Genomic DNA, 16,211 nt, shown 5'->3' on the forward strand with positions numbered 1-16,211 from the left:
ATATTCCAGGTATTTGAATGATGGCACATTTTTTGTCAGTACCAAATTATTTTACACATTCAATTGTAGTAAATTTGGTATTTTAAACTACTCCTGTAAATATACTTTATAGTCAAATAAACCACCATGTCAGTCATTGGTTTAATTCACTTCTAAATACATACAATTTAGTGAATTGTCAAAACACTTTCATTTCTCCTGGATACTATTATGTGCCATTTACCACATGCATACACCCCAACCAAGATACAGGCAGCTGATAAAATGAGCCATTTATCTAAAAGTTCTAAAGTTAAGAAAGAGAATTGTTTTTAAAGAGGAAGCCGTTTCAGTGTATTTATTTCATCACTGTTCCAAAGTGTTACACAGTGACAAACAGAACTGCACTCCCCTCAGTAGACACCATACAGATAATACAGGCAGATAAGACTCTACAGGAGTTTGAATCATTTCCCCAATTTCAATTCACATAAAATACATATAAAAAAAATAGAGAACTCTGGATTCAGGCTCGCCTGAGCAAAACTGAAAGCCACCCTCTGCCTTGTTGCAACCTCAGTTCTTTTTTTAAAAGAGCCACCTTAATAGGGCTACGAGTAACGTGGTAAAAATGAACAGCAAAATGAAGGGGGAGAAAAAAAAACAATACAAAGAAATGGCATAAGACCCGAGAGACAGATTCTAACATCTGTCAAATGTACTACTTCACCAAGTAAACAACTCCTCCTTCAAATATGGTCTTTTAAAGTTAATACCGTCAATGGCACTCACACATAAAATACAAATTAAAAAGTAATGAAGACATCTTGATGCAAGTGTGGGTCTGTGTGTGTGTGTGTATATATAGAGTATGGCATATGTAAAGTAATGGTGTGTGTGCAGGGTCTCAGAGCTGCAGGGCACAGAACTGCTGGTAAACAGCTAGGATGTGGTGGTCAAGCTCGGCGGTGAACAGCAGGTTCTCCAGGGTCCCCATGTACTGCTGGATGGTCACATGATGCTACAAAGAAAACACAAAAGAGCCACATGAACATCAGTTGACCTTGAAAAGACATGGAATTGAACGAACAGGGCCCGTCAGACTGACGGACGAGGCGAGAAAGGCTAGCTAATACCATGAGGAAGATCTGCTGCAGCCTCTCGATGCAGTTCTTGTACCAGGGCGTGCTGAAGTCCACACTGCCTGTCTCGCAGCGCACCAGGTGCTCCGTCAGCATCATGATGAAGCGCTGCGGGGACAGAAGAGGGACAAAGATTAGAAGGGGAAAAAAAGGATGAAATCAGGCTGGGTACTATGGACTCATACAAAACACGTTGGAGTGACATCCTGTCTACTGTCCTCTCCTCAGCATCACTGAAAGCGCTGAACAGTTGAAAACAAAAACAGGAAACCATGTTGCCGACATTGTACATTTAACTTCAAAGATGTATTGCCCATGCACTACCTGGAAGATGACCAGGAAGAGGTTCTTCTGCTCACTCTGGGCCGACTCCACCTTCTCCTGCAGACGCTCGATCTGCTCCTCCAGCTGACCGTCCTCATCTTCACTGTTCTTCTCCATGTCCTCCTCATCGCCACTGTCCTTCTGCTGAGATAGGGAGGGGAGAGAGACAAACACACAAGAGAGATTGAGGGAGAGAAAGAGTGATCTTATTTTGCGTATTTGGCTCCTCTCCTCCCTTTAAAATGGTGGCAGCACTGACATCTACTGGTAATGTCTATTATCAGCAAACACAGACTAATTCAAATGTTTTAATATGTTTGAAAGGGACAGTGTGTCCATTCAAGGCCAAATTAAATGTGTTGGGTTGAAAATACCACGTGTGATGCATGTTTAGAAAGCAAAACTAGTGCACAATCTAAAAAGGTCACTATATATAGACAAGGGAACATTCTGCTTTGTGCAAACCTTGGAAGAGAAACTACTGGCACAATCAGTACAATATTCAGAGCAATGCGGCTGGTCGATTCGTGCATTTAAAGAGTCTATAAAGAGGCATTGTTTACAGCAGCGGTTGATAGGACACACTCCTGCTGCCTACCTTCTTATGCTGTTGCCTCTCCAGCTTATCCTTGGCCTCCTCCAGCTCTTTCTGAATCTTCTGGACGTGTTTGTTCATCTTACGGATGGTGGAGTGCAGAATCTCCCACACGTAAAACCTGCCCACCACACGACCAAGCATGGAGTAACAATGAGTTTGCTAATTTCAAAACAGTGGATTTTTTTTATACTGTAGTACATATTAGGATAATTGAAAACTATTGATCGAGATATTTGCATGACCTGATTTACAGCAAAGGAAGACACAGCAAACGTGTGTGTGCGGGCACACACGCAGAGAGGGTTTAACACCCACCTGGTAAATTCATGAGCCATGTTTGGAGAGAAGAGCCAGTTGGCTACAGCTGCACAATCCACAATCTGTGTACGGATCAACTTGTCCACCAGCACAGAGATCATCTGCACAGACAGAGAAAGGTCATATTTCTCCATACACCCTATGGTCACATCACAATTCACAAAATCTATATTAACTCTGTGGAAATGAGGGTTCTAGTGTAGGTGACGGAGATGGGTGGTCGGTCTCACTTGTGGGTGGTTCCGCCAGACCTCGTAGACCACCCGGAGGATGTGCAGCTTGCCCTCGTCACAGTCCGTCAGGACCTTCAGAATCTCATGGAACCTGGCAGATGGAAACAGGACACTTTAGGCGTTGTACACGCAGACAACACGCGCAAAACTCAACAGAAGACGGATTCCCATCGTTCATTCAACTGCCTGGTATCATAGCGATGCTACACTAAGCCTCAAGGCTGAACAATGCCACCCTTTTCTGTGGCACAGAGGAGGGCACAGAAATGGAGGGTGTGGGTCAGCATAACAGGCACTCACTTGGCCAGGGCACTGAAAGAGTGGCTGAAGGACTTGGCAGCCAGATGGAGGAGTGTCTGCAGGAACACCTCTATCTTTAGGGGGTTGAAGCCCTCACCCTCATCTGGAAACAGACAAAGGAGGAGCGAGTGAGAAATGAGCAGAACATATCCCTATGGTGTACAGTACTGTAATGAGTGTATGTAGGATATAGGGACACTGAGAAGGTGAGTGCTTTGGGGCTAACTGACCATCGTCATCTTCCTGGTTGGGGTTTGGCACGTCTTTGAGCACGGTGAGGATCTCCTCATTGGAGGCCCGGTTCTTGATGGCGTTGCCCACCGTTATGGCCACGGCATAGCCTGGCAGCGCACCTGGACAAAGGCAGAGGTGTCGTGTTGTATTTCCGATGGTGCTTACGCCAATAGTTCAACAGTAGGAAAAAAAGAAGACTGTGCACATCGTATTTACTTAGATTACGCTGAGTGAACTTCTTTCCTGTTACAGGCTAATTACATCTGTTCCATTACAGTTTCACTGGAATAACAACACTAATGTGAAGTGTTACCCCCCTGGGGTTTATTTGAGCTTTACCCTCAAAAGGCTGCTACTTGTGATCACACTCTTACAATCCAACAGAAAAAAAATACAAATAAATGGCAGACCAATTACGAGCACATTAGAGTCATCTTAGTCCCCAGGCTATGATGCACCAACAGACAGAAGTTTACAGAAATACATTCAAGAATACATAAATGAATGGCCCCTGGAGAGGCAGTGTACTTACTGTTGGCCTCATCTTGGTATTTGTAAAAGAAGATGGGGTCGGCTGGGATGAGGGCTGAGAAAGTGGGCGGGACGATGTCCACTATCCGCTGATGATAGGAGAGCCTGGAGGTCGAGAACAAAAAGCCAATTGGTCAGTTTACAGGGACAGACTCTATAACACATCCCTCCCCATGTATGATTTAAAACAAGCTGGGTGCAACACAGTTATAGTGGATCTGAATGGAAATACCTCATGCATTTCTCCAGAACCTCCTTGACAAACTTGGGCTTGGGCTTGTCTGCATCCAGCGCTAAACAGTCCGTCCTTTGGAGAAGAACATGTATTTGTTCTGAATAGTAAATAAGTATTTCAATATAATAAGTAGAGGTTCCAACTAAATAAAATGAAAAGCTGTGTGAAAGACAGCTGGTCTTACCAGTCGTCCCAGCTCCATCGGAACTGAAAGTTGCTCAAATGGTGGGAGAACCAGTTGAGGAGTCGGTCTATGCAAGTAGTGTTCATAGTGTCCAGTCTCATGTACATCATCTCTGTGGCTTGGGCCAACTGGGATGAGGCTGTTAAGGGGTTAACGCTCACGGTTGATGTAAAACAGGTATCCAAGCCTGACAAAATAATTACTTGTGGTCAAAAAAAATTGTAGGGTCTTTCCCATGCCATTTTGTGTAACTTGGTTTCCCACTATTCTCAAATGTTGGCATAGGACAAAAATGTATTTCTTAAGAATTCAAAATAAGCATTTATGTGATGGACCACCCATTCAGTGTGCCCTTTACTAGACTGTAATGGGTAGTCCCAGTAGTGGGGAGAAGGATACAACTTGAGGCAGGGAGCCTGGCTGCAGCTTGCAGAGCTCGATGAGCAGTGTGGTGTACATGACGTCGATGTGGGGGGGACAGGGCAACTGGAAGAGCTCTCCAAAGATCACCTGGCAGAAGAGAGGGAAAGAGGAACCGAAGCGTCGACTTCGATCATGTCCTCTTAATGATATGAAACCTTGATATGAAGCAGTAATGGGCTTACCTCCACAATGTGATAGTTGAGTGGGATCTTGTTTTTCCCTGGATAGCTGAGCAACTGCGCAGCACTGGAAACAAATAATAAGTTGTTCGATCAATTACGAGGCAGAAATGACTCACTCGCACAACAAGAGGACACATAAACAAGTCAACTGGAAAGTACAGCAGCTCACCAGGTCTTCCTCTCTTTCCAGTGGGACTTGATGATGTTGTGAAGGTTATCCTCAATCACAAACCTCTCCACTGAGTGGCTGCCTGGCATGACGGGACCCTGTGGTCAGGGAGAGAGAAAGACTAGTCGGAGCATTCCAAAAAGGCCACCCCATCCCCAAACATTCCTCTTTCTCTGGTCTGAGCGAGGGAGTACTACACGGTACCTCAGGGGCATCGGTGTAGTCGAACATGCGGAAGATGACGCGGGGCATGGGGTACTGGCAGTCGGGCATGTGGGCAGGCGGGGTGAAGGGTGGCAGGTTGTGCTGCAGGGCCTCACACAGCACGCTGTCAAAGGCAATGTACGGCCGCAGGATGTGGCGCTCCTGCCAGCGGTCCTTCTTCAGCTTCTGGATCTGAGCCCACAGGCAGTCCAGGTACTGAGGGCGAGCGAGGAAGAGGTGAAGGTTATGATGGTTATGACAGAGGAATAACATATATGAACACATATCTCTTACTTACCTCCTCTTGTGGGTGTGGCTTCTCTGCTGTCCAAACCTGAAGCATGGGGACATGAGTCTTCAGTCGCCTCCTAAAAAACAGATTGGTGTCACCATGACCGTCTCACCACTATTGAGTGCAGTTGACAAAGGAGTCTCCCTCAAAATACTCATGAATTTCAGTTGCATTACATCATGCACAGTTCCTCAACTAGGAAAGAGCCAGAATGACATGTTAATACCAAACTAAGAGGGGGGAAAAAAGCATACTTGAGGTAACCGTCAATCTGGTTTAGGAGCCTGTCCATCTCCACGTCCTTCTTCTCATAGAGTTCCTTCCCAACCCAGGGGAGACTGGAGAGTACAACATAGACAAACCAGTCCGAGCGCACCTGGGAACAGGGAAAACAGTCCAAATGTACCAATCCTAAAACTAAACTGAATATACTTTCATACAATTCAAGGGTTTAAAATGCATCAATAAGATGTTACCTGTGGCACATCTTCCTCCTGAGTGACACTAACAAAGTTCTCAAACATGGCCACCATGGAGGGGGCAGCGATCACGTGGCAGTTCACCAGGTCACAGAGGAAGCGCACCTGGAGAAAAGAGGGAAACCAGGGTGTCGGAAACCATTGTTTAGCATAACGTCAAACATGATTGTAAGCATCTGTAATTACTTTGAAAGAAAATTGCCTTGGTGAGCCTGTGGACTAATTATTTTATCGCACCAAACACTTACTAGGTAAAGCGCTTCGGTGTACAGGTTGGCCTTCAAGGTCTCTTTGAGTTGTCGGATCATGGCCTCCACAAACTCCCCGCCAAAGTTGTAGTTCCTGGCATTGAGAAGGCCCACTAATGTTGTGTACACTGTCAGCTTCTCGGGTAGAAGTCGAGCCCTGTCAAAACCAGACACACAATTACAGTACCAGTCAAAAGTTTGGACACACCTACTCATTCCATGTTTTAATTTGTTTTACTAAAAGTCCTTCAAATGTATTAGAATAACTTCCAATAGCTTACACAGCACACAAAATGCGGAGGATTTTGTTTTTGTAATTGGGGAGGTCGGCTTCCAAGACACCTGCAAGACCTTCCAAATTGCTTTCCAGGGAAGAGGTACTCTGCAAATGAAGAAATTGTTGTAGGGCAACATATCTGGTGATTTCTGGGGTCAAATCAGGCAAAAGAAAAGTATAGTGAGTGAGAAAATACACACATGGGTATCATGCAGAAAACATCCCCACACTTACTGCAAAGCCCTATTACCTTTTCTCCCACTCGACATATCAGTGATTCCAGGCGATCCTCAATCTCAATGGGCTCAGACGTTCTCCTTCTTTTGTGAGATTGGCCTCCTTGAAATCAGACAGACACATACAGGACGGATGATGGGGAGATGGACCATATACAGTCTGAGATAAAGCCTTCCTTCAATGTAGTATTTTGTGCTAGCTCAAATATGCTTAGCTCTTTAAAAACTGTATCCTTCAGTGGTGTAACAAGTTACTAACTAGTTAATTTCACTAATCATTATTTTGAACATCCGCTGTCTGTGGGGTAAATGGCAGAGGATAGCCAGCTAGCGAGATAAACAACTTTTTGGCATGGTTGCCGCCCCCAAGGTCTGAAATAATATTAACAGTTGTTAATTAACAACAAGATAATAATGTTAGCTATATATCACATTATATGTTGGTCAAATGTTTAACGTAATGGTAGGATAAAGAAGTGTTTTTGCTTTATGTGATGGGGAACGAAAGGTAGTTTGCTAGGCAATTTCTAGTTAACCGGTTAAAAGCAAGGGCTATGCTAATCCATCAGGCTAACTAGCTAGCCAATAATGGGGTGCTGGAAAACTGCCAATGACTTGCGAAAAACTTGTTTTAAATTGTCACATACAAGTATGAACCGATACAGTCACCGTTAGCTAATTGAAATGACTAGCTATAATGATTTAGTTAGCAATCAAGGTGGTTAGCTAGCTATTTGGCTAGCATGCACACATTGACAGAGCTAGCAGCATCAACTCTCGCGGGCTTCAGCAAACGTTATACCGTTAGCCTCGAAGTAACTAGCGACAACTTACCATCATCTCCGTCACTGTGCCGTCTTCTCGACATTTTATTGTTGACACCGTTGGATTAACAATTGTGTGCTGCTTCTTTTTGAATATGGCAACAATATTTTTTCGAAATAAGAAACCAAGTTATAAAGATTTGATTTTTTTCAATGGTTGCAAAAATAATAGCGGTCAGATTCAAGTCAGGCACATCCGGGGTGGAGGTTAACCAGAAGTACTTTGTTGTGTACTTTATTTGTCTTCCGAATTTCTTGTGTTTGGTTCCGTATTTGTCATCGCCGGTGTGTCCTAACGTAAGTTAGCTAGCTAGTAGTGTTAATTTATAGCTACATTTTGTTGGCTTTGGTGATAAACTCGGGTACAAAGGTTATTTGCTTCGTTTAATGTTTTAATTGCTGACATAAACTAAACAAGTCATGGGGGCTAGCTTCAACTGTATGCTAGGTGACATTATCTTTATTATCAACTTAGCAAATAACGTTATCACTCTAGAAAAGGTCTAGCCACAGAAAGAAGAGGGGACATGATGACAACCGATGATATGGCAGTTAATTAACATAGATGTTGACACCCCTGCCCCCCATGATTTAAAACAAGAAAAACTCAAACTTTCTGCAACTCTACGAAAGTACTACTCATTCTGTAAGAGGAGGGTGGGTGTAAGAAACGGTCTAATTTATTGGCTTGCTAAAGTGCTGGTTATTGTATGTCATAATGGAGACGTATCTCTCATCTTGCAGACATTTGGTACATTTGTGGCATCCAAAAGAGCTTCAACAACAGTTTGGAATTGCTGTGGCCAGACCTTCAAGGAACTTTCTTCCATCCACAAACGTGTGGCAAGGACTCATGACACTGACATTCACCAGCTTACCCAGTCCACATTTGAGGTTTTACTGAGCCAGATTGAGAAAGAAGCCACTTCACAACAAAAATCAACAGAGAAAGAGCCAGTGGACGTTTCCTCCTGGATACCTGACACCAGTCACATCACTGGTGACCAGCTTCACAAGTATGGGAGTTATTACATTAGACTGTATAGTACTCTATGAAATCAAGTCCTTCTCATGCTCTGTTTCTTGTAATCTGTATAGTGGCCCAGGCGAGGTTCTTCTGCTCTACTGCTACTGTCAGCTGGCAGATCCACAGCTCATCTGTGCTTGGCAAAAGGCCCTTTGTGAAAAGCTCCAGTTAACTGGCAAGGTAACAGAATGACAGAGTCTTGGCTTATAAACAGATATGTATGTATGTATGTATGTATGTATGTGTGTGTGTGTTTACATTGTTATCAAACAATTTCTACAGGTGAGAGTGGCAACTGAGGGGATCAATGGAACAGTTGGAGGCACAAAAGTGGCGACTGGCTTGTACATCAAGGCAATGTGCTGCCATCCAATCTTCAATATAATGGAAAAAGAAGACTTTAAGGTAAAAAAGAAAGGCTTCAGTTTGGGGCAAGTAAAATTGGCAAAAGTTATGAGAAAATCATGATAAGTGGCCATTTTTAGGCCCATTTTAGACCTTTACAGGCCTCCTGTGAGGCCCTATGATCCATGAGGCGTACATGATACAGACATCTTGGTGTCATTTTACCAGTGTAGTGGAGGGTATACTCAGGTATATGCTGTATATCCACTTGTTTTTCAGTGGGCATTGCGTATACTCACTTAATCCCTACGATTGCATATCAAAGTAGTGTAGTGGAGGTATACACCGTATCAATAAGGCTGATGGAACCGATCAGAATGTTCAGCTTAAAATCTTGAACTATTATTTCTTCACATTTTAGGCGCAGCAATGTGCACATGGTGGTAGGCCTATGCGCGAATGTTCAAAAATGCAATTCATGGGTAAACCCCCGTTATAAAATGCACATGGACAGAGATGAACATTTCCTTTAGAAATTTAGAAAAGATGCGACAACTATCATGGGTTGATAATGACTAGGATAATGCCTTTAACTGCTGGACAATGAAAGAAACTTGAAAGAACCAAAAGAACAGGAAAGGAAGTCATTATAAAATAATTACCTCCCCATTTCTATGGTGGGATTTTGTCTATAAGCTATACTGAACAAAAATATAAATGCAACAATTACAGTTCATATAAAGAAATCAGTCCATTTTAAATAAATAAATTAGGCCCTAATCTATGGATTTCACATGACTGGGTCGGGGTGCAGCCATAGGTGGGCCTGCGAGGGCATAGGCCCACCCTCTTGGGAGCCAGGCAAACTCACTGGGGAGCCAGCCTCAGCCAATAAGAATGAGTTTTTCCCCACAAAAGGGCTTTATTACAGACGGAAATACTCCTCAGCACCCCTCATCCCTTTGACGATCCAGCAGGTGAAGAAGCCGGATATGGAGGTCCTGGGTTGGACATACTGACAAATTCTTAAATAACGACGTTGGGGGGCGGCTTATTGTAGCGAAATGAACATTAAATTCTTTGGCAACAGCTCTGGTGGATATGCCAATTGTACTGTCCCTCAAAACTTCAGACATCTGTGGTGTTGTGTAACAACTGCACATTTTAGAGTGGCCTCTTATTGTCCCCAGCACAAGGTCCACCTGTGTAATGATCATGCTGTTTAATCTGCTTTTTGATATGCCACACCTATCTGGTGGATGGCTTATCTTGACAAAGGGTAAAATGCTCACTAACAGGGATGTAAACAAATTGTGCACAACATTTTAGAGAAATAAGCTTTTTGTGCATATGGAACATTTCTGTGATCTTTTATTTCAGCTCATGAAACATGGGACCAGCACTTTACATGTTGCATTTATATTTTTGCTCAGTATTCTTTGAAGCAAGGCAAGACATGCCTCACTATATGAAGTAAATGTCCAGTTTTAAACAATTAAAGAACAGGAAAAATATAGCGACACCAACAATAGGCCTAACCATTGTCTTGTAGATGGAGAAGCTTTCCCAAAAAATGTTCTCAATTAAATGTTAACTAGCTACAAAGTAGCCTATGCCTACCTGGCAAAATCAATCCAGTGGCTATTTGTTTTTCAAACTGCAACTCGTGCTACAGAAACACATATAACCAAACAGTGCTATAGGTGCCTGTTCGCTTGAATTAAAGGGTAACTACGTTCAAAAAAATAAAAATCTTGGCTTTTCCCCCAACCTCAAAAGTGGTCTCCTGATGTGGTTTAATCATTTTTATGGACATAGAACATCATCTTTTCTTTTTGTTGAGAGCAAAAATCCAAAACCTATGAATTTCTGACAGTTGATAGCCTGATTTATCTGTTTCAATAGTTGGCCTATTATTAGCCTACTGCACAGTACAGCTTTGGTTGGCCTGACTGTGAAAGACCAATATGGGATTTATCACGTTAGGTCATTGTGCGTGTCACTGTTTGTCATATTCACACAAGGTGCCTTTCCTTCGCCAGGCAGGACGTCTGGGAAATTTTTAGCAACATTTGAGTATACTGTCGTGGAAATTTCCTCTATTTACCAAATCATGGGAGCAAACCACACACACAAGTCAGAGTTAGTTATCAAAGTCCATCTTTAATTATATGAGCTCTATCACAACCCTGTGACTCTCAGATTGATTCAGTGTCATACCAGTGAATCCTCTGAGAGCCCCCTTACAATGCAACTGAGTTCCTTTAATAGCAAAGACACACATAGTCAGACAGCATAGACATAACTCATCGTTCAGCTTTGTCTCCTTTCCCAAACCCAGAACCATAAACCAATCCTCCATTACAACAGGCATATATCAAATTGTCATTTAGATACAACCCACTCTAAATACAAACTCCTGGACAAACTCACGGAGAGGAGGGTGAGGCTATAGGTTAAGATAGAAACAACATAAGAGGGAGCATAGAATGATTCCAGACACTGCAACCTTCCTTTCCCCACTATGGGAAAGGTAGAGAGTGAAAGATATGTTTACACATGATGACACTTTGACCTCTCCCCTCTCAGCGGCCCAGGCAACTTAGTTTTGACATAGAACAGATAACTGCAACCTCACCACAGAATTACACAAAAATACCATTCTGATGAGAATTAACTTACACATATTTGATGAATATAAAACATCTTACATATGTTACCAACAAATTCTGAATCTTCCCTAACAATACCCACTTCTCCAGGCACCATTACACCATTGCATTTTACTCCTTTAATAGTGTGATCTCAAATATGGAGTATGTCAAGATCCCAAAATAATAATGTTCACATTCATTTTTTCCACATGAAAAATATTAATATCTCAAAAGTACCCTTTTTGATTTAGCTTATTTTGTATTTATTTTTTATTTTTTACATATTGTTTGGAACGATATACTCTTCAAACATGTCAACTTTCCAGAATGGGTTCTCTGGTATATTTGATCCATTTAATGCTTAGAAATGAATGAAATCAAAAAGGGTACTTTTGAGAAATTATAATGAATATTTGTATTAAATGTTGAATAAATGAATGTTAAAAAGTGTGTTTCTGAATCTAGACAGACTCTGTTTGTTAGGAGTATAATGACACCAAGATGTCTGTATCATGTACATTTCACAGATCATAGGGTCTTACAGGAGGCATGTACAGTGCCTTGCGAAAGTATTCGGCCCCCTTGAACTTTGCGATCTTTTGCCACATTTCAGGCTTCAAACATAAAGATATAAAACTATTTTTTTTGTGAAGAATCAACAACACGTGGGACACAATCATGAAGTGGAACAACATTTATTGGATATTTCAAACTTTTTTAACAAATCAAAAACTGAAAAATTGGGCGTGCAAAATTATTCAGCCCCCTTAAGTTAATACTTTGTAGCGCCACCTTTTGCTGCGATTACAGCTGTAAGTCGCTTGGGGTATGTCTATCAGTTTTGCACATCGAGAGACTGACATTTTTTCCCATTCCTCCTTGCAAAACAGCTCGAGCTCAGTGAGGTTGGATGGAGAGCATTTGTGAACAGCAGTTTTCAGTTCTTTCCACAGATTCTCGATTGGATTCAGGTCTGGACTTTGACTTGGCCATTCTAACACCTGAATATGTTTATTTTTGAACCATTCCATTGTAGATTTTGCTTTATGTTTTGGATCATTGTCTTGTTGGAAGACAAATCTCCGTCTCAGGTCTTTTGCAGACTCCATCAGGTTTTCTTCCAGAATGGTCCTGTATTTGGCTCCATCCATCTTCCCATCAATTTTAACCATCTTCCCTGTCCCTGCTGAAGAAAAGCAGGCCCAAACCATGATGCTGCCACCACCATGTTTGACAGTGGGGATGGTGTGTTCAGCTGTGTTGCTTTTACGCCAAACATAACGTTTTGCATTGTTGCCAAAAAGTTCAATTTTGGTTTCATCTGAGCAGAGCACCTTCTTCCACATGTTTGGTGTGTCTCCCAGGTGGCTTTTGGCAAACTTTAAACAACACTTTTTATGGATATCTTTAAGAAATGGCTTTCTTCTTGCCACTCTTCCATAAAGGCCAGATTTGTGCAATATACGACTGATTGTTGTCCTATGGACAGAGTCTCCCACCTCAGCTGTAGATCTCTGCAGTTCATCCAGAGTGATCATGGGCCTCTTGGCTGCATCTTTGATCAGTCTTCTCCTTGTATGAGCTGAAAGTTTAGAGGGATGGCCAGGTCTTGGTAGATTTGCAGTGGTCTGATACTCCTTCCATTTCAATATTATCGCTTGCACAGTGCTCCTTGGGATGTTTAAAGCTTGGGAAATCTTTTTGTATCCAAATCCGGCTTTAAACTTCTTCACAACAGTATCTCGGACCTGCCTGGTGTGTTCCTTGTTCTTCATGATGCTCTCTGCGCTTTTAACGGACCTCTGAGACTATCACAGTGCAGGTGCATTTATACGGAGACTTGATTACACACAGGTGGATTGTATTTATCATCATTAGTCATTTAGGTCAACATTGGATCATTCAGAGATCCTCACTGAACTTCTGGAGAGAGTTTGCTGCACTGAAATTAAAGGGGCTGAATAATTTTGCACGCCCAATTTTTACGTTTTTGATTTGTTAAAAAAGTTTGAAATATCCAATAAATGTCATTCCACTTCATGATTGTGTCCCACTCGTTGTTGATTCTTCACAAAAAAATACAGTTTTATATCTTTATGTTTGAAGCCTGAAATGTGGCAAAAGGTCGCAAAGTTCAAGGGGGCCGAATACTTTCGCAAGGCACTGTATAGGTCTAAAAAGGGCCTTATAAATGGCCATTTTCATCATGACTTTCTCAAACTGTGATACAATTGTAAAAAGCATTTCAAACTTTCTTCGTCCCAATGAAGTTACTATGTGAAAATTGCTATAACAATCTGAGAAACCTTAAATATTTTCGGGCTGTACTGGCGTGGAATCGCCCAAGTGTTGTTTTCAATGCTCAATATGTCTTTCTGTTTCCCCTTAGACCAGCAATGGGGGTGCAGAGTGTTTTTGTGACCTGAGGGTTGGAGTCTACAAGGAAATAGTGCCAATGGGAGTGGGACCCTGATGCCTTCTCCTACAGTCTAGCAGGTAAACAACGTGTGTCTTGTGTACGTCTGCGTTGCATATTTGTAGGGTGCCGTCTTTCGGATGTGACTCTTGCAATGATACAATACTGCTGGACTGCCGGAACTTCTACGAGAGTAGAATTGTAAGTATTGCTTTTGACTGCATATGTTTGTATCCCACTTGGTTATTTATGCATTTTTAAAGTGTATCGTATAGAGTAATAAAGATAATGGCAGGTTAAATATGTTTTTGTTTTCAGGGCCAGTTCAGCCAATGTTTGGCCCCTAACATCCGAAAATTCAGTTACTTCCCCGATTACGTTGACCAGAACCTTGACCTCTTTCGAGACAAGAAGGTTCTTATGTACTGTACCGGTGGCATTCGCTGTGAACGCGGCTCAGCCTATCTCCGCTCAAAAGTAAGCCTACCTTTCAGGTTTTGCACAGTGACAGTATATAATTGGAATATTTCAAACACACTTTATCCAACCAAAAAGCTCAACCTAAACAAAGTGTTTGTGTTTCTTTCCTACTTCTAGCATGTGTGTAAAGAAGTTTATCAGCTGAAAGGTGGCATTCATAAGTACCTGGAACAATTCCCTGAGGGCTTCTATCGCGGCAAACTGTTTGTGTTTGACGAGCGCTTTGCAATCTCCTCCAACAGTGACATCATCTCAGGTCTATGTTAACTATGAATTGCCCTTAAGACTTTATGATCACCACAATGTTTTTTTTAATGTAAGCAGTAGCAAACCCAGCATTCCAACATATGGTTCACCATTCCTGTTAGAACGAGAGACCAGGGTCCAATTTCCTGAAAGCGATGGAATTTAGGCTTACGAGTGTTTTAACCACGCATCTTTTCTACAACAGCCAAAGATGTAACATGTGATTCCCAAAGCGCCATGCAGAGAGAACGTTTGCTAAGTGCGTCGTTGAGGCATGTGTCAATACTGATAGGATCAAAAGAAAGGAAGCACTACTCTAGGATCAGCATTCTGCCTTTCCAATCTTACCTTAACATTACAATTATTCCACAATACTTATGACGAATTAGCTCCTAGAGCGATATCCCCTATGGCTACAAATATTGAGCCGGCTTATTCTAATGCTTACGCTATAATAATGCACAAAATAACGATTTGGCACATCATTGCTCACATGTTACACATTAAATATATTGAGGCACAAATCAGACGGTAACGCACAAATTGCTAAATAAAACTCAATTGAATGAACATGAAATGTATTTTATAATAATTTAATATATAGGCCTATGTAGCCTAGACTGTATTTATATTTTAATACAGTCATCTCAGTTTTCACTTGAAGCCTCGATACCCTTCTCTTGTTATGCAAAGAAATCGTCAACTTTGTATTTGTAGTCGCGGTCACATTTGTTCTGAAGTTATTGGCCGTCACAGAAAGACAGATGAACATCTTGATTTTGTGTTTAGCAGAGATTTCTGTGTATAAAGTGATGTGGAAACGCAAAAAAAGCATGTAATGACATACTTAACTGTTCTGAGTGGTCTGAGGCAGTTGTTAAATAACAAGCTTTTTCAAGCGCAACTTTAGTAACAATGGTTTTGGGAAACAGCTCTGAGATTTAACAATGCTCCTACGAAGGTTTAAACGATGAATGCAGCCTTAAGATGCTTTTGGGAAACCAGGCCCTGTTCATCAACATTCCTCTCCCCTTCCTCTGTGTGCAGGGTGTAGGTACTGCAATTATCCGTGGGACCAGTACCAGCTATGCTCCACACACTTCTGCTGCCAGCTGGTCCTTTCCTGCTCTGCCTGCAGACAGGGCGGCCACACCGCCTGCTGCCCCATCTGCCAGACCAAGGGCAAGGGAGAAGAGCCCTCTGCCACACCTCCACAGAGAGAGGAGTGCGAGTGCACAGCCATGCGGCCCAGAATCCCCCAGGATGCATTGTGATGTGACATCACCAGTTTTAAAAAAGTTCAACAGAGCTAAGCGGAGACCTTACCTGGAGCTTAACCCATTCATGTATTTTAAATGGACAATCCTTATTCAATAGACTCTAATGTGATTGTGGTGACAATCGGCTTGTGCCTATTTTAATTAAAGTAATCCTCAACAGATCTGTTATTTTATTTGTTTGCCTTTAATTACTCACCATCATGAGTTAAAAATGCAATAACATTTTACACTAGATAGTAAATATGACAGAGACATATGTCCCTGATATCATCACCTGGTTTATTGTTTAATACAAATAAATACAACCTCTATATTCATGATTTAGAACAACAGAGAAAATAGGTGCTGATT

The 16,211-nt window shown here is 42.0% G+C and overlaps 2 protein-coding genes across 3 annotated transcripts; one reads left to right on the top strand and one right to left on the bottom strand.

Moving 5' to 3' along the window:
- Nucleotides 1-322: 322 nt before the first annotated feature.
- Nucleotides 323-7,683, bottom strand: LOC110505072 (nuclear cap-binding protein subunit 1). 2 transcript variants are annotated; one of them, XM_021584028.2, is made up of 22 exons: nt 7,423-7,683; nt 6,603-6,691; nt 6,357-6,457; nt 6,076-6,232; nt 5,825-5,932; nt 5,603-5,724; nt 5,355-5,424; nt 5,057-5,272; nt 4,853-4,950; nt 4,684-4,747; nt 4,478-4,588; nt 4,079-4,206; nt 3,892-3,966; nt 3,661-3,764; nt 3,125-3,247; nt 2,895-2,997; nt 2,592-2,685; nt 2,359-2,462; nt 2,044-2,161; nt 1,446-1,586; nt 1,116-1,229; nt 323-1,000 (listed from the first exon to the last, which is right to left on the bottom strand). In XM_021584028.2, exons 1-22 carry the CDS (start codon nt 7,454-7,456, stop codon nt 887-889), a joined length of 2,388 nt encoding a protein of 795 aa, XP_021439703.1. In that variant the 5' UTR covers nt 7,457-7,683; the 3' UTR covers nt 323-886. The 2 variants fall into 2 exon arrangements, with proteins under 2 accessions (XP_021439703.1, XP_021439702.1); XM_021584027.2 differs by having other exon boundaries at nt 1,446-1,589; nt 7,423-7,681.
- A 32-nt stretch (nt 7,684-7,715) lies between these two features.
- LOC110505074 (thiosulfate sulfurtransferase/rhodanese-like domain-containing protein 2) lies at nt 7,716-16,019 on the top strand. Its single transcript, XM_036970268.1, is given in 8 exon segments — nt 7,716-8,069; nt 8,157-8,428; nt 8,511-8,619; nt 8,722-8,844; nt 13,828-14,055; nt 14,173-14,331; nt 14,452-14,590; nt 15,628-16,019. Coding segments are annotated over 8 exon segments (1,374 nt in total). The 5' UTR covers nt 7,716-7,952; the 3' UTR covers nt 15,855-16,019.
- The last annotated feature ends 192 nt before the right edge of the window (nt 16,020-16,211 follow it).

This window comes from Oncorhynchus mykiss, chromosome 31 (assembly GCF_013265735.2).
Source record: "Oncorhynchus mykiss isolate Arlee chromosome 31, USDA_OmykA_1.1, whole genome shotgun sequence".
Classification (NCBI taxonomy): Eukaryota; Metazoa; Chordata; class Actinopteri; order Salmoniformes; family Salmonidae; genus Oncorhynchus; species Oncorhynchus mykiss.

What these genes read in the sequence shown, in the direction of transcription:
- LOC110505072 (XM_021584027.2), bottom strand. Translation starts at nt 7,456, where the DNA reads ATGTCGAGAAGACGGCACAGTGACGGAGATGATG. An exon ending in GCACAGTGACGGAGATGATG is followed by an intron (nt 6,692 to 7,422) that starts GTAAGTTGTCGC and finishes TCTGATTTCAAG; the next exon opens with GAGGCCAATCTCACAAAAGA. An exon ending in TCTTCCTGGTCATCTTCCAG is followed by an intron (nt 1,230 to 1,445) that starts GTAGTGCATGGG and finishes CTGTCCCCGCAG; the next exon opens with CGCTTCATCATGATGCTGAC.